General features: G+C 33.5%; 1 protein-coding gene across 5 annotated transcripts in view; it reads right to left on the reverse strand.

Annotated features, from left to right (window-relative positions):
* The window catches only part of LOC101097721 (A disintegrin and metallopeptidase domain 3), a 149,596-nt gene that overhangs the window by 64,267 nt on the left and 65,635 nt on the right, over positions 1-19,694 (reverse strand). For all 5 annotated transcript variants that reach the window (XM_011281509.4, XM_011281510.4, XM_019828530.2 and 2 more), the window contains one exon: positions 12,696-12,882. In XM_011281509.4, the coding sequence (XP_011279811.1) occupies positions 12,696-12,882 (187 nt within the window). The remainder of the gene's footprint in view (positions 1-12,695; positions 12,883-19,694) is intronic.

Raw genomic sequence — 19,694 nt, forward strand, 5'->3', positions numbered from 1 at the left:
TTCCATGTCTTGGCTATTGTAAATAATGTTGCAATAAGTGTAGGGGTGGATGTATATTTTTGAAATAGTGTTTTTGCTTTCTTTGGGTAAATATTGGTAGTGGAAATATTGAACCATATGAATTTCTATTTTTAATTTTTTGAGGAACCTCCATACTTCATTCCCTAATGGCTCCACCAACAGTATACAGGGACGCTTTCTCCTCATCCTCTCTAATACTTGTTATTTCTTATCTTTTTGATTGTTACCCATTCTTTCTGGTGTAAGGTGAAATCTCAATGTGATTTTGATTTGCATTTCCCTAATGATTAGTGATGTTGAGCATCTTTTCATGTGTCCATTGGCCATTTGGATGTCTTCTTTGAAAAAAATGTCTATTCAACTTCTCTGCCCATTTTTAAATAATGTTGAGTCATATAAATTCTATATATTTTTTGTATATTAATCCCTTATCAGGCATCTCATTTGCAAATATCTCATCCTAATCAGTAGGATGATTAGGATTAGGATTAGTTGCCTTTTTTGTCTTTTTTTTTCTTTTTTAATTTCAGTATGTTTAACATACAGTGCTATATTAGTTTCAGATTTCATACATCACACAGTGTTCATTATGACAAGTGCACTTCTTAATCCCATCACCTAATTAACTCATTACCTCAGCTACCTCTCCTCTGGCAAACATCTGTTTCTTCCCTATAATTAAGAGTCTGTTTCTCAGTTTGTGAGGATGTTGAGAAAGGGGAACCCTTTGCACTGTTGGTGGGAATCCAAACTGGTTCAGCCACTCTGGGAAATAATAAGGGGATTCCTCAAATAGTTAAAAATAGAACTACCCTATGACCCAGCAATTGCACTACTAGGTATTTAACCAAAGAATACAAAAATACTACTGAGTATATATTCCCAAAATACAAAAAACTCATTCAAAGGAATGCATGCACCCCAGTGTCAATAGCAGCATTAACTACAATAGCCAAATTATGGAAACAGCCCAAGTGTCCGCTGATTTATAAATTGATAAAGAAGATGTGACATGTATGTAGAATGGAATGTTATTCAGCCATAAAAAAGAATGAAATCTTGCCAATTGCAATGACATGGATGAATCTAAAGAGTATTATGCTAAGTGAAATAAGTCAGAGAAAGACAAATATATGATTTCACACATATGTGAAATTTAAGAAACAAATGAGCAAAGGGGAAAAAGAGAGCCAAACAAAGAAACAGACTTTTAACTATAGAGAACAAACTGATAGTTACTAGAAGGGGGATGCATGGGGAGACGTGTTAAACAGGTGATGGGGTTAAGAACTGAACTTGTTTTGATGAGCACCAGGTGCTGTATGGAACTGTTGAATCACTATATTGTATATCTAAAAGTAATATTACACTGTACATTGACTAGAATTTAAATTTTTTTAAAAGTCTATTTTGTCTAAGTAAGTATTGCTACTCTGGGTTTCTTTTGACATCCATTTCCCTGATTAGTGTTTCTCTATCTCCTCACTTTCAATCTGCAGGTGTCTTTAAGTCTGAAATGAGTCTTTTGCTTCAAGTCCATTCACATTCCAAGTAACTTTTGATAGATATTTATTGCCATTTTATTATCTGATTTGTGATTTTTTGATAGCTTTTCTCTGATCCTTTCTTCTCTTTATCTCTTTCATAGTTTTTTGGTTTTCTTTAGTGATACACCTGAATACCTTATTCTATTTTTTGCAGAATTTCTATTACTGTTTTTTTTATTTGTGGTTACTACAAGGTTTATATATAACAACTTCTACATATATCAGTCTATATTAAATTGATGGTACCTTAATTTTGATCTCATTCATTAATCCTCTCCCTTTCACACTTCAGATATTAGGCATCATATTTTATATCCTTTTATGAAAACCTTGGCTACTTTTTACAGAAACACATATTTTTACCTTTATATTTTTTTATATTTTTTATATTTTTTATATTTTTTACTTTTCATATTCTTACTTATGGTCTTTGCACTCAAAGGGCCCCCTTTAATATCTCTTGTAGAGCTAGTTTAGTAGTTATGAAATCCTTTAGTTTTTCTTTGTCAGAGAAACTCTTTATCTCTTCTTCTATTCTGAATGATAGCCTTGCTAGGTAGAACATCTCGGATACAGATTTTTCCCTCAGCACTCTGAATACATCATGCCAGTCCCTTATGGCCTACAAAAATTTCTGCTGAAATTAACCTCATAGCCTTGTGGGGTTTCCATTATTTGTAAATGTTTTCTTTTCACTTACAACCTTTAAAATTCTTTATCACTATTTTTTTTTCCCATTTTAATTACTGTGTGCCTTGGTGTGGGCCTCTTTGGGTTGAATTTGCTGGGGGATTTCTGTGCCTCCTGAATTTGGATCTCTATCTCTCTCCCCAGATTTGGGAAGTTTTCAACTATTATTTTATCAAATACATTTTCAGCCCCCCATTCCCTCTCCTCCCCTCTGGGATCCCTAATGTGAATGTGGTTATGCTTAATGGAGTCACTGAGTTCTCTAATTATATTTTCATAATGCAGTATTTGTCTCTCCCTTGTTCAGTTTGATTGCTTTCCATTACTCTATCCTCCAGATCACTGATACATTCCTCTGCTTCCTGTAGCCTACTATTTATTACATCTATTATATTTTTAATTTCATTCATTCAGTTATTCATCTCTGATATGTTATTTTGTATCTATTTGTCAAGAGTCTCACTGATGTCCTCCATTTTTTTCTCAAGTCAAGTGAATATCATTACTTTAAATTCTCCATCAGGCATATTATTTATCTCTGTTTCCCTTTTTGTGGCCTACTATTTAATTCATCCACTGCTTTCTAAAATTTTTTTTCACATTTATTTATTGTTGAGAGACAGAGACAGAACATGAACAGAGGAGGGACAGAGAGAGGGGAAGACACAAAATCCAAAGCAGTCTTCAGGCTCTGAGCTGTCAGCAAAGAGCCTGATGCTGGGCCCAAACCCATGAACCACGAGATCATGACCTAAACCAAGGTTGGCCACTTAACTGACTGAGCCACCCAGGTGCCCCTCCATTGCTTTTTAAATTTCATTTATTGAGTTCTTCATCTCTGATATGTTATTTTTATGTCTTTGTGCAGAGTCACACTGATGTCATCCACTTTTTTTGGAAGCCAGTGAGTATCTTTACAATCATTAAATTCTCTATCAGGCATATTACTTCTTTTTGTTTCAATTAAGTACCCTGCTGTGATTTTGTCATGTTCTTTCATTTGAGACAAATTCCTCTAATTTTGTCTATCTCTCTGTTTCTGTGTGTTAGGAAAGTCACCTACATCCTCTGCTCTTGAAAGTAGTGGCTTTATGAAGAGGTCTTGTAGTGTCCTGTAGTGCAATGTCCTTGGTTCACCAGAACTTGGCACTTCAGAGGAGTCTCCTATATGTGTTGTTTGTGTCCTGCTATGGTGTCTGAGTACGTTTTCCCTTCAGTCTAGACTTCTGCACTGATTATATCCCTGTTGTGGGAGCATGTTAGTGGCTGCAGCCAGGGTCTGGCATGTGGTTGCTGAGGTGACCACAGTCATGTGGTGGCTAAGCACGGTGTGAGGCCATGAGCACAGAGGCTGGGCATGGAGCAAGGTGGTAGCTCAATAAGTCACTCACAGCATTAGCAAAATTTGTGCTGAGTGGTAGTCTTAGGTTGGATCCCCCCAAAGCAGGGCAGTGGCCAGGGGCACAACTCACGTTAGCAGCAGCAGACAGGGATGTGGTTTGGTGTCTCTCTTGAGTGGATGGAGGTCCCCAAAGGCCATTTCTACAGAATTGTAGGATATCTTGGAATCTGAGATTGTGATACCTCCATCTTTGTTCTTTCTCAAGATCACTTTGACTATTCAGGGTCTTTGATGGCTCTATACAAATTTTAGCGTTATTTGTTCTAGTTCTGTAGAAAATGCTGTTTGTATTTTAATAGCGATTGCACTGAATCTGTAGATTGCTTTAAGTAATATGGACATTTTAGCAATATTAATTCTTCCAATACATAATCATGGAATATCTTTCCATTTGTTTGTGTCATCTTCAATTTCTTTTATGAATGTTTTTCAGTTTTCAGAGTACAGATCCTTTACCACATCCAACATAATACTCAATGTTGAAAAACAGAGATTTTCTTCTAAGATCAGACACAAGACAAGAATGTCCACTCTTACCACTTTTTTCAACATGGTACTAGAAGTCCTAGCCACAGCAATCACACAAGAAAAAGAAAAAAGAGGTATCCATATTGGTAAAGAAGAAGTTGAACTGTCTCTATTTGCAGATAACATAATACTAGACACAAAACATTCTAAAGACTCCCCTAAAAAACTACTAGAAGTAATAAATTAATTCAGTAAAGTTGCAGGATACAAAATTAATACCCAGAAACCAGTAGTGTCTCTATACACTAATAACAAAACCACAAAGTAGCAGAAGCAAAAATTAGAGAACAATGCCATTTATAAATGCACCAAAAAGAATAAAATACCTCGGAATAAACTTAACAAAAGAGGTGAAAGACCTATAAACTTAAAGCTATAATACATAGAATGTTTTGAGTGTTATGCTGTAAGAGAAGCTGTAATCAGGGATCTTTCTTTCAAAACAGTAGATAAATATATCAAGTGCATTTATAAAATAATAATTTATTCTTGATCTCTTGTACTACCTGGATTATCACATAATATTTTATACAAAATTAGATATAATGTTATAATTACACTAACTGCAACATTAGTGTATTATTAAAGTATATCAGACCTTTATCACTATATAACAAGTTTAAATTTACAGGAGTCAGATGATATTCTTTTTTTATTTTTATATTTCAATATTAACTAAAGTGTGTTATGCTTCACAATTTAAATATTTTATTGAAAAACTGTCAACAGTATTTAGTGCAGCTAGAGGATTGAATGGAAACTAAATATTAATGCAGGCAGGGGAAGCAAAAATCAATGACATGACAGGAAATTCCAAGGCTAGTATCAAAGAGAAAGCCTACAGTAGAGAGCAAATTTTCACAATACCCAAATCTAGACTAAATACCTGGCTTAGAAATTGACTCTTAAGGACTTATGCTTTAGGAACAGAATGCCATCATGGGACTGGAAGCCAGAACTTTATAAAACAGGTAGCCAAGGTATATCATTGAGAAATTTGAGAATCAAAAGGATGTTTTCTTTTCTCCTAGTTGTCCAAACCATTTTTAAATGCCTCCTCAATATTTAATATCTTACTGAAGTGGTTCTCTATTTCTGGAATAAAATACAGAAGCATATTCATTTTTCATATACTCATTTTGGTTGGTAATCCTGATTATTTTGGAAGTATTTTCCAAAATATAAGTCAGTCATTCAAAGTAACATGAATTGGAGGAATCAACAACTTTCATGACTTAATTCTATTTCTATATGCCTGCAAAGGATACTGTGAATTAAAATTTTTTTTTAAGTATCCAATTTACAATAATATTCAAAACATTAAATGTTTAGGGTTAACTTTAAGAATTAAAGATACCTAAATAAATGGAACAATATACCATGATCATGGTTTGAAATCATAACATTATGAGTAACTCACTTCTCTACAAATTCATCTATAGATTTTTAAAAATCCCAGTCAAAATTCCAGCAGAATTAGGAATTTTTTTCTTTAGGGGATGTGAGTAGAAATAGAAAAGTTGGGGCGCCTGGGTGGCGCAGTCGGTTAAGCGTCCGACTTCAGCCAGGTCACGATCTCGCCGTCCGGGAGTTCGAGCCCCGCGTCAGGCTCTGGGCTGATGGCTCAGAGCCTGGAGCCTGTTTCCGATTCTGTGTCTCCCTCTCTCTCTGCCCCTCCCCCGTTCATGCTCTGTCTCTCTCTGTCCCAAAAATAAATAAACGTTGAAAAAAAAAATTAAAAAAAAAAAAAGAAATAGAAAAGTTGATTCTAAATTTTACATAGAAATGCAAAGACCTAAAATCACCAAATCTATCTTGATTAAAGAAGTACAAAATATGAAGACACATTTTACCTGATTTTATGAGTTAGGATAAGGAGAGCTGGTATTGGTATAAGGCTAGATATATGAAACAATGGAACACAAAGTATGTGATGAACTGTTTTTCAATACAGGTGTCAAGAAAAATATAGCTATTCAACAAATTGTCCTGGAACAATTGGATATACATATAGAAAAAATATATCCTGATTCTTAACTTACAAACATTTCTCAAAACGGATCATAGATATACATATAAAAGCTAAAATCAATAAACTTCTAGAACACTTATGGGAAAGCTTCACAACCATGGGATAGATAGGGCGCAAGTAGCATAACACATAAAAGAAAAAAAAAAGATAAACTGAACTTCACCCAATTAAAAATTTGACTTTTTGAAAGATTATCTTTAAGAAAATACAAAACCAAGCCACATACTGGGAGAAAATATGGCAAAAGACTTGCATATAGTTTATATTAAGAATTTCTAGGGGTGCCTGGGTGGCTCAGTTGCCTAAGCATCCAACTTTGGCTCAGGTCATGATCTCCTGGTTTGTGAGTTCAAGCCCTACATCAGGCTCTGTGCTGACAGTTCAGAGCCTAGAACCTGCTTCACATTCTGTGTCTCCCTCTCTCTGCCCCTCACTCACTCTCTCTTTCTCTTTCTTAAAATTAAGTAAACATTATTTTTAAAAAAGAATTTCTCTAACTATATAATAAAAAAGCAAATAACCTTATAAATATGTACAAAATGTTTGAACAGACACTTTAAAAAGGAGGCATATGAAAGTCCCGTAATCATATGAAACACTGTCCAGTATAATTATTCATAGAGGAAACATAAATTAAAAACACAATGAGACACCAGCACAAATTCAAATGACTAAAATGAAAAAGGCTGGCAATAACAAAAGTTGATGATGATAAGGAAAAATTACAACTCTCATACACAGATGGTTGGCATATTACAACATTTGGGAAAGAAGTTTGACATGTTATTATAGATTTAATAGTTAATCAACTACCATGTAACTCAGCAATTCCACTCCTATATATTTACCCAAGAGAAATGAAAACATAAGTCCAAGCAAGATTTGGATATGAATATTTTAGGAGCTTTTTTTATAATAATCCCAAACAAAAACAATCTAAATGTTCATTAATAATTTGATGGGCAAACACTCCAAGGAATATCCATACAAAGAAATACTACTCTATAACAAATACAAATGAACTACAGATACATTCAATCATATGGATGAATATTAAAAATATATAAAGCAAATGTTCCAGAATCAAAAAAGATCCATAATCTATGATTCATTCATATGAATTTCAATAGGGGACAAAAATAATGAGTTATGACAGAAATCAGAAATTTAGATTCTTATAGGATTTACTTAAGGAGGTATGGGAAACTATGGTAATGTAAATGTTCTATATCTTTTTTTCCACATCTAATTAAGTATATCATCACTCACTTCCAAAAAACATCAGCAAGTCAGAAGAAAAACAAATATAAATAAATATAATGAAGACCACCTAGACACATCACAAATCTTTTTGTTTAAAACCAAAGACAAGGTCACAATGCCTTTCTAGACACAAAGATGGGTTCTATGGACCATTTGGCTAGGTATGGCAGACAGAAGCAGAATTGGGTATTGACATCTTTAGTGACAATGGGAAATGGTTTTTGACTATCATTGTTGAGACTCCTGATAGGTTCCGTCAGTGGGGAATGATGGTGTTATAATACTATAAAAAGGAAAAAAATGTTATTATGGTTGTTGTTCACTCACCTACACTATCAAGAAAGTGAATCTACTTTCTTTCTGATGGTGGCCAGAGTTATAGATAGTAAAAATCATGGTGACTAAGAGCAGTTAATCACTCCAACATTTACTGAGTTATGTTCTGACAATGCAAGAGAAAGGAAAGAAATTAGATATACTTGGGCAAAAACCTGATAAAATCATTAAAGCTACCTCATCCAATTATAATATTAGAGATCTATGCTAGTTTTGCTAGATTTGAAGGCTAGGAAGTCATTGTCACTCAAGAACGAACCTCATTCTTGGGGCGCCTGGGTGGCTCAGTCAGTTAAGTGTCCGATTTCGGCTCAGGTCATGATCTCGTGGTATATGAGTTCAAGCCCCACATAGGGCTCTGTGCTGACAGCTCAGAGCCTAGAGCCTGCTTCAGATTCTATGTCTCCCTCTCTCCCTCTCTGCCCCTCCCCTGCTCATGCTCTGTCTTTCTTTGTCTCTCAACAATAAATAAATCTTAAAAAAAAAAGTTAAAAAAAAAAAAGAACTAACCTTATTCTCTAAGTACAGTTGGTCAATGACCACTCTGGCTAATGGCATTCACATGAAGAATGGGAATGTGAAAACCTCTTGGGGCTCATTGCAGTAGGTCTTTACAGCCATAATAAAACTGGCCTATCCATAATGAATCTCCATTCTCCAATAAATACCTTGAAATCCAGTGGGTCAAGCTACCTCTTCCCTTAGGTGCACTGTGACTCTGTCCTAGATTTTTAATAAAGACTAAGTGCTCAGATGATGAAATAGCCACCCAAATCAGTTCACTTAAAACCATTCTAGTGCAACCAGCCTATCAGAGACAACTCATTTTCCTCTTGTGTCTAGGAATAATCTCTGGAAACTATTCATGAACTGGGCAATAAGGTCTCCAGAATGGATGCATTGGCAAAGTCCAAACAAAATTCCATGCAAGTCAGGGGCCAGAAGATAAATAAATCAACCAATAATTGAAGTCTGAGCCATAGGTTCATGTAGATCTGATATTAAGCCAGAGGGAATCTAATGAGAATGTTAATAGTCTGCCCTTGGGAGAAATTCTCACTACTGACCTAAAGAAGACCCACGGTACTTAAATACTTGGGCCATGACAATGGACTATTCCTGGCAACTCTTGTGCTTTACTGTGGACAAGTAAAAGGAAGACAAGAGGGCCTCAATTCCCTATCTGACATAATGCATTTGGATTAGCATTGACCCAACACCTTTGGCACCTTCTTTCAAAAATAAACAGAGCAAGGATATAGGGTTTCATCCAAATAGAATGAAAGCTATATATGTTGGTTAAGGTGTGGCAGTGAACTGATGATAATTGGTCTGCCCTTTCCTCTCTCCTGAGCATTGCAGCACAGTCCATTATGGTACTGAGAAATGGATACATGCACTCCAATGATTTCACTCACATGTCGAACTTAAAAAATAAAGTAGGTAAACATAGAGGGGAAAGAAGAAAAAGGGAAAATTATTAACAGACTCTTAACTATAGAGAACAAACTAAGGATTGCTGGAGGGGAGGAGAGTGGGGGATGGGTTAAATGGGTGATGACTATTAAGGTGGGCACTTGTGATGACTCCTGGGCCTTATATCTAAGTGAGGAATCACTACATTTTACTACTGAAGCATGTTAACTAATGGGAGTTTACATAAACATTTGGAGAGGAAATAAAAACAATTTCACACACTTTTAAAAATATATTACCATAGACTTACAAAATTTTAGAATTATTACTACTTTATTTTTCTAATAAAAGAAAACACATTTGACCAAATAAATTAATAGACATATACAGAGCATTCCATCCAAAAGCAGCAAGAATACACATTTTTCTCAAGTGCACATGGAACATTCTCCATTTTAGATCATGTGTTGGCCACAAAAGAAGTCTCAGTACTTTTAAGAAGACTAAAATCATATCAAACATCTTTTCTGACAAAGGTATGAAACAGGAGATCAATTACAAAAAGAAAACTAGAAAAATTAAAAATTCAGTATATGGTGGTAAAATAGTATGATAGTGAATAACAAATAAGTCAATAAAGAAATTTTTTAAAACTCAAAATATACCTTGAGATGAATGAAATTTAAATGCAACATTAAAAAAAGTCTATGGGATGCAGTAAAAGCATTTCCAAGTGGAAAGTACATAGCAATACAGGCCTACCTCAAAAAACAAAAAAATTTTAAACAATTTAATTTTATACCTATAGGAACTAGAAAAAGAAGAACAAACAAAGTTAGTAGAAAAAAGAAAATAACAAAAATCAGATGTTAATAAAGGAGACTGAAATCCCAATCTAAAAGATCAATGAAACCAAGAGTCAATTCTTTTAAAAGATTAAAAATATTGACAAAGTTTTAGTTAGACTCACCAAGAAACAGAAAAAGAAGTTTCATAATAAAATCAGAAATGACAGAGGAGAGGTTACAACTGATACCATGAAGTACAAAGGTTCATAAGAGACTACTATGAAAAATTATATGCCCATAATTGAACAACTTAGTAGAAATGGATAATTTCCTAGAAATACATATACCAAAACTGAATCATTAAGAAACAGAAAATATGAATAGATTGACTACTAGTGAGGAGATAGGGTCAGTAATCAAAAAACTCCAAAGAATCATAAGACCAAGTCCGGTTGGCTTCACTGGGGAATTCTTCCAAATGTTCACAAAAAATTTAACTAAATGTTACCCTCATAAACTCTTCCTGAAAACTGAAGAGGAGTGATCACTTTCAAACTTAGTTGATAAGGCCTGAGTGCAAATTATTCAGATGCTTTTTAAGTATATATCCATTACACACTTTGTTCATCTTTCATGCATATATTTCATGTGTATTATATATCACAATTATATATCACATAAATATTTATCATTAAAGTGGGCAGAGAACTTCCTTTAAGGAGAACTAAAAAATACTAATGTGTATTTTAAGAAAGAGAATATAATTTAAATAAAATTCTTCACAGTGAAACTTTGACATGCAAAAAGCCCTAACAACCAAAAGAAATGATAGGTAAAATAAAGCAAATATTTTCAGAATAAAAGTTATAAGGAATTTTCTAATGTAAAGCACAGAGGTTACAGAAATGCAATATTTATAAAAATGTTATGTAAGTTAATTGGGTTGTAAATTGTAAACCCCATTATTTTGAAAGTGGCCTAGATATGGTTAAAACTTAAATATGTATAGCAAAAATGCAAGAATAATCAGTAAAGGAAAATAAAAAGTATATATCCACTAAATTGCTTAAATAAAGGAAGAAAGAAAAACAAAACACACAGATCAAAAGAAATGAACAAAAATTTAATTAAAAAACAAATGTGGCAAAATGAACATAAAGATATGGAAATTTGGGGCAACTAAAGTTATAAAAAATATGCAGTATGGAGGACTGTAAGGAGTCATAACACCTAAATGTAATGAGGTATACTAGAGAAGACCCTGGCACAGAAAAAGGCTATTCAGTATAAAGAAAAGAAACCTGGGGATACCTAGGTGGCTCAATTGGTTAAGCATCTGACTTGATTTTGGCTCAGGTCATAATCTCATGGTTCGTGAGTTTGAGTCAGGCTCCATACTGACAGGTGCAGAGCCTGCTTAGGATCTCTCTCTCCTTCTCTCTCTTCCCCTCCCTCTATAAATAAATAAATAAACCAACAAACAAACTTGAACAAAAAAAAAGAAAGAAATCTGAATAAATTATAGACTTTAGTTAATTAAAAATATGCAAAAATTAATCACAAAAATGTTTAAGAGGATAATCTGATAAATAAAAGACAGATTGGATAATAAATTAAAACTCAATGTAGATCTTGAACTTAACAGTACAGGAAAAGTAAATGAGAATACAGAAATATCATAGAAATGCTAATTAAGAGAAGCTAGTGTGTGCATAGATATATAGATATGTCAGACTAAATAGACTTTAAAACAGAAAGCAACACTGGAATAAAGAGATTCCATATTTGAAAATAAAAGTTAAATTTCCAGGAAGATATAACAATCTCCACCATAATTCTCTACCATATCAAAAAGCTTCAAAACACAGAAAGCATAAATTGAATAGCCTATAGTAAGAATTAGGCAAATCCAATTGCATAGTTGAAAACATAAATATTATCTCTCAAGTGCCAAGAGTTCAGGTAAATAAAATTCATACAGAAGATTTGAAGCAATCACTTAAAAATTATGATGTAATCAAGTTACATAGAATTTAGTATCTAACAATTCAAGAGTTTACATTTTTTCAACCAAATATGGGACATTCCAAAAAATCAACATGCAATATAAAGACAGGCATAATAAAATGCAGATTCGCTATCTTACCAAGAACTGAAAGAAAAAAAAGGTAATGACAAATACTTAAATATAACAGTAACAAACCAAGGATTATTAACCCAATTCTGTGAAGTTAAGTTAAAATAAATAAAGTTACCCCAGATGCAAGGACAGAAATCAGGAGATGAGGAGGTAAACAACAACATACATGTAAGAACTTAATGAACCAATACAGTCTCTCTGGAGGAATTCAGGACATGATTGAGGTAATGATTATAGTATAGATGTTAATAATGTTTATGATACAGAAAGGCGGGTATTGCTATTAATGGTTACATAATAAAGAAAATCTACCTCTTTAATCCATGCTATACTTACCCCTCACTTAAACTCTTCAAATGCTTCAAATTCGGGATGTCAGTTATCAAAAGCCCCATACCTCCGTATCTTAGATGTTTAATAAAATGTTTCAGCATTTCAAAGAAAGTCCTCCTATATCACATCTATATTTATAAAACTACATGAGAAACACAAAAACAAATCTTTAGATAAATTATTAATGTTTGTCACTAACCTCTGGAAGACCACAATCACACTGTTCTGGTGGTTCCACAATTTTATTACCACAAATTGCAGTTCTTCCTTGGCGAACCACTTCTGAAACTGTTTTATTCTGAAGACATTCAAATTCAGGCTGTGAAACTTTGTGCTTAAATTCATCCATGCTGCAACTGCTAAAATACTTTACACCATGGGAATGTCTAAAAATAAATCATATTCCTCAGATAAATGGAATAAAATCAGTATCAAAGTAACAACTGAAAAGTACTATAAATTCTGCAATATTTCACTTACCAAAGAGCCAAGAAGAAAGGAAGAGTGTTTTTATTGTTAATACAAGTTATAAATAACAGCAATAAGTTTATTTCTATGGTAATTCAACATAATAGAACATGTAGAGGAAGTTAAGGTGACATGAGTTAGAATATATTAAAACACAAACAATGCTTGCCACACAAAAATCATTCTTTACACATGTCCTATTATTACTTTCATTATGATTTCCAACATCATAATTATAATCATTATTACAAGCACTAATTACAAGAAAATGAAACATAATAGAAAACTTGTGTAAAAAACTGAAGAAATATAATTGAAAATATTAGTGAAAAATCACAAGCATTTCTACTTTGATAACAAAATTGATCAATTAAAATATCTCAACATTGATTATAAAAAATGTATAAACCCTATATTCTTTTTATTTTTTTTACCTATTTTAATATTTCTGTGCTTCTATATGTAATATATAATGATTTTTTATTTGATTTTGTAACAATCTAAAGTATAGAGAAATGACACAAAAATCATCCAAAAGAATAAATTTTTTCCTGGGACAATGAGGAATAAGTTGTCAAACACAATCCTAGTAACTCTAAATATTTTAATGTACAATTCTTACATAGATATTAATTCTAAAACCTTTCAAAATCAGGAAATAATTATGCATTACTAATATCTAATCTTCAGATGTCATCCAAATTTACCCTTCATCAAAATATTGGCACTTTATAGCAAAAAGATCCAGTTGAGAGTCAATAATTACATGTATTTTTTTTCAGTTTTTTAAAATTTAAAATTTTATTTAAATTCCAGTTAGTTAACATGTAGTGTATTATTGGTTTCTGATATAGAATTTAATGATTCATCACTTACATGCAACACCCAGTGCTCATCACAAGTGCCCTCCATAATACCTATCACCCATTTAGCCCAACTTCCCATTCAACAACCCTCAGTTTGTTCTCTATAGTCTCTATACTTGAGTCTTTCTTCTGCTTTGTCTCTTTTTTCTCCATATTTATCTGTTTTATTTCTCAAATTCCACATGAAGGAAATCATATGGAATTTGTCTTTCTCTGACTGACTTATTTTGCTTAGCATTATACTCTCGAGGTCCATCCATATCATTGGAAATGGAAAGATCTCATTCTTTTTTATGGCTGGGTAATATTCTAATATATATATATATATTCTATATATATATATATTATATATATATAATATATAATATATTAATATTCTAATATATTATATATAATATTCTAATATATATATTTATATATAATATAAATAATATATATATATATATAATATATATATTTATATATAATATAAATAATATATATATATATATAATATATATATATATATATATAATATATATATATTTATATATAATATTCTATATATTATATATAGAATATATTATATATAGAATATATTAATATTCTAATATATTATATATAATATTCTAATATATATATTTATATATAATATAAATAATATATATATATATATAATATATATATTTATATATAATATAAATAATATATATATATATATAATATATATATTTATATATAATATTCTATATATAATATTATATATAATATTCTATATATATTCTATATATATATATATATATATTCTATATATATTCTATATATATATAATATTCTATATATATAATATATATTATATATATATATATATAATATATATTATATATATATTATATATATAATATATATAATATATATATATATATATATATATATAATATATATAATATATATATATTTATATATATATATATATATATATATAAATATATATATTTATATATAATATTCTATATATAATATTATATATAATATTCTATATATATTCTATATATATATAATATTCTATATATATAATATATATTATATATATATTATATATATAATATATATAATATATATAATATATATTATATATTATATATATAATATATATTAGAATATTAATATTCTAATATATTATATATAATATTCTAATATATATATATATATGTATCTCACATATTTATCCATTCATCAATCAATGGATATTTGGGCTTTTTTCATAATTTGTCTAGAATGCTGCTAGAAACATCAGGGTATGCACGTATCCCTTGAAATCAGTCTTTGATCCAGTATGTGATCTTAGAGAATGTTCCATGTGCACTTGAGAAGAATGTGTATTCTGCTACTTCTGGACGAAAAGTTCTGAATTTATCTGTCAAGTCCATCTAGTCCAGTGTATCATTCAGGGCCATTGTTTCTTTATTGATTTCCTGCCTAGGTGATCTGTCCATTGTTGTAAGTGGAATATTAACATCACCTGCAATTATTGTATCTTATCAATAAGATTGCTTATGTTTGTGATTGATGTATATATTTGGGTGCTTTCAAATTAGGTGCATAAACATTTATAATCGTTATCTCTTCTTGATGGATAGACACTGTAATTGTGATATAATGCCCTTCTTCATCTCTTGTTACAACCTTTAGTTTAAAATCCAGTTTGTCTGATATTAGTATGGCTATTCCAGATTTCTTTTGACTTCCAGCAGCATGATAGATGGTTCTCCATCCCCTCACTTTCAATCTGAAGGTATCCTCAGGTCTAAAATGGGTCTCTTGTAGACAGTATATAGATGGATCTTGTTTTTTTTTTTAATCCATTTTTTTTTATCCATTCTGATACCCTGTCTTTTGATTGGAGCATTTACACCATTTACATCAGAGTATTTCGTCCATTATTATTGAAAGATATGGATTTAGTGTCATTGTGTTATCTGTAGGTTTCATGCTTGTGATGGTATCTCTGGACCTTTGTAGTCTTTGCAGCATTCCACTCACAGAGTCCCCCTTAGGATCTCTTGCAGGGCTAGTTTAGTGGTCATGAACTCCTTCAGTTTTTGTTTGTCTTGGAAAGCCTTTATCTCTCCTTCTATTCTGAATGATAGTCTTGCTGGATAAAGGATTCTTGGCTGCATATTTTTCCTATTCAGTACATTGAATATTTTCTGCCACTATCTTGTGGCCTGCCAAGTTTCAGTGGAAAGTTCTACTACTAACCTTATGTGTCTACCCTTTTAGGTTAAGGCCTGTTTATTCCTAGCTGCTTTCAGAATCCTTTGTCTTTGTATTTTGCCAGTTTCACTATAATACGTCATGGAGAAGACCTATTCCTGTTATGTCTGAAGGGAGTTCTCTATGTCTCCTGGATTTGGATGTCTGCTTCCTTCCCCACATTGGGGAAGTTCTCAGCTATAATTTGTTCAAGTAAACCTTCTGCCCCTTTCTCTCTCTTCTTTTTCTGGAACTCCTATAATATGGATATTATTACCCTTCATTGAATCATTTAGTTCTCTAATTCTCCCTTCATGGTATAGTACTTTTTATCTCTCTTTTTCTCAGCTTCATCATTTTCCATAATTTTGTCTTCTATTTCATTTATTCTCACCTCTGCCTCTTCCAACCTCACTGTCACTGCATCTAGTTTATTCTGCACCTCATTTACTTTTCTTAATTCGTCATGACTATTTTTCAGTTCCTTGATCTCTGCAGCAATAGATTCTCTGCTAACTTCTATGCTTTTTTCAAGCCCAGTGATTAATGACTATTATTCTAAATGTTTGACCATATATATTGCTTATATCTGTTTAGAGCAATTCTTTAGCTGTCATTTCTTCTTGGAATTTCTTTTGAGAATTCTTCTGTTTTATCATTTTGGCTAGTTTTCTTTCCCTTATATGTTTTAATAGCTTGTTATGTGTCCTGAACTGGCAAGCACTATGATATTAAAGAGGGGTCATACATTGTCCAAGTCCTGGCCCATCAGGAGGTATTTTTGCAGTGTGTTACGTGCTGTCTGTTGTTGAGACTCTGATTGCCATATCTCCCTACTTGTAGTGGTGGTTTGAACCCTCCACCACGTGTGTTTTGATCTGAAGTAACCTTGGGACAAACATTTTTTTTTTAAAAAAGGGGGTGGTGGTGGTGGTGGAAGAAGCCTTATCCCATACAAAGAGAGAAATGACTGGGGCGGGGAAAAATAAAATAAATAATAAATAAAATAAAATAAAATAAAATAAAATAAAATAAAATAGACCAGGCAGAGAAACTATACGGTTTAATCTAGAGAGAGAGGAAAATAAAGAATAAGGAGATACAGAACAGGTGTAAAGAGAACATATTAAATATGTCTGCTTAAACAAACCAGAATAACCAGACTAGAGAAGGGAAATATAAGAGGAAGAAAAGGAAGAAGAAGAAGAAGAAAAATATATATATATAGAATTGACCGAGAATTAAATTAAAAAATGCAAAACCCTGGGTGCCTCAGAACCAGTGGCTGCACTGGTCTGGAAGAGGGCTGTCTGATTGGTCAGCATCAATCCCGCTCCAATAGATAGCTAGTTACCATGTCCGGAGGGGTGTGGTTTGGTGTAGGCGTCCCGCCTCCACTGTGGGCCCCTTGGTACCCCGAAGCCCCACCTTTTTGGTGATGAGGAGAAAAATGGTGACACTGTCCCCTGAGGTGTCCCTCCCCCTCGGGCTGTCCTCACAGTGCTGCATAGGTGAGAGCAGGTTGCTTCCCTCTGCCCCGCTCCACAGTCTCCCACGCCTACTAGGCACTTGACTGGAATTCAAACCCTGACGTCTTAAAAGATCTTGCTCTGCACACCCAGGTTCTGGGAAGTGCCCTGCCTATAATGGGCCTCTGGCTGGCGGGCGCAGGTAGGGTCCTTTGTCCTTAGAATGACTATATACCTTATTCCCCCAGCACTCCAGGGAGGGGATTGCTTTCTCCCACTGTGGATTGTGCCTCTGAGCTAGTTACCAAGCCCAGGGCTAGCTCCCCTCCTCCCAGGCGCATGAAACAGGGCAGCCCGTCCCAGTCCCGAGAAAGCCCTGCAGTTAGAAATTGGATCTTTCTCCGTTTTTTTCCGATCTCCAGTCCATGGTTTTTCTCTTGTCCAAATACAACCCTACACTTCCACACCCTCTCTTTCTCTTCCTTTTGTCTCTCCATAAAAGAGGATCCCTCCTCTCTGTGCCTACGCCACCTGTTATATCTCTCCCAGTTCACAATCATGCACCTATGGCCTGCCAAGTTGTCCCCGTGGGCCCCTGGAGATGTCTCTGTGACTCTGAAGCCTGGACTTTTGGAATTCCAAGTCCGCTGGCCTCAACACTACTGTGTTTGAGGGAAGAAGGAACTTCGGATCCCCTACTTCTCCACCATGTTGACCACTCTTCTGTTTTATCCAAATCAGTCTTTTGGATCCTATGGGTAAATACTCAGTAGTACAATTGCTGGATCACATGGCAGTTCTATTTTTAATTTTTGAGGAAGGTCCATACTGTTTTCCGGAGTGGCTGCACCAGTTTTCAGTCCCACCAACAGTGGGACTTTCTCCTCATCCTTACTAATACCTGTTGCTTCCTGGGTTGTTAACGGCAGCCATTCTGACTGGTGTGAGGTGGTATCTCATTGTAGTTTTGATTTGCATTTCTCAGATGATTCTTTTCTTGTGTCTGTTAGCCATCTTATGTCTTCTTTGGAAAAAGACCTATTCATGACTTCTTCCCATTGTTTAACTGGATTATTTGCTTTTTGGGTGTTGAGCTTATTAGTAAGTTCTTTATAGATTTTGGATACTAACTCTTCATCAGATACGTCATTTGCAAATATCTTCTCCTATTCCAAACATTGTCTTTTACTTTTATTGAGTGCTCCTTCCCTGTGCAGAAGATTTTTATCTGGATGAAGTCCTAATATTTCATTTTTGCTTTTGTTCCCCTTGTCTCAGGAGACACATCTAACAAGAAGTTGCTACAGCTGATGTCAAAGAGGTTGCTGCCTGTGTTGCCCTCTAGGATTCTGATGGTTTCCTGTCTAACGTTTAGGCCCCTTATCCATTTTGAATTTATTTTTGTGTATGGTGTAAGAAAGTGGTGCAGTTTCATTCTTCTGCATATTGCTGTCCATTTTTCCCAACACCACTTGTTGAAGACACTGTCTGTTTTCCATTGGATATTCTTTCATGCTTTATCAAAAATTAGTTGACCAGGGGCGCCTGGGTGGCGCAGTCGGTTAAGCGTCCGACTTCAGCCAGGTCACGATCTCGCGGTCCGGGAGTTCGAGCCCCGCGTCGGGCTCTGGGCTGATGGCTCAGAGCCTGGAGCCTGTTTCTGATTCTGTGTCTCCCTCTCTCTCTGCCCCTCCCCCGTTCATGCTCTGTCTCTCTCTGTCCCCAAAATAAATAAACGTTGAAAAAAAAAATTAGTTGACCATATAATTTTGGGTCCATTGTTGGGTTTTCTATTCTGTTCTCCTGATCTCTGATTCTTTTTCTGTACCACTACCATACTGTCTTAATCACTACAGGAGTGTAACATAACTTGAAGTCCAAAACTGTGATAGTTCCAGCTTTGCTTTTCTTCTTCAAGATTCTTGTCTATTTGGGGTCTTTTGAGGTTCCATACAAATTTCAGAATTGTTTGTTCTAGCTCTGTGAAAAATGCTGTTGGTATTTTGATAGGGATTGAATTAAAACTGTAGATTGCTTTGGGTGATATAAACATATTAACAATATTTGTTCTTTCAATCCATGAGCATGGAGTGATCTTCCATTTCCTTGTGTCATCTTCAATTTCTTTCATTGGTGTTTTACAAAAGTTTTCAGAGTACA

This window comes from Felis catus, chromosome B1 (genome assembly GCF_018350175.1).
Source record: "Felis catus isolate Fca126 chromosome B1, F.catus_Fca126_mat1.0, whole genome shotgun sequence".
In the NCBI taxonomy this organism is placed as follows: domain Eukaryota; kingdom Metazoa; phylum Chordata; class Mammalia; order Carnivora; family Felidae; genus Felis; species Felis catus.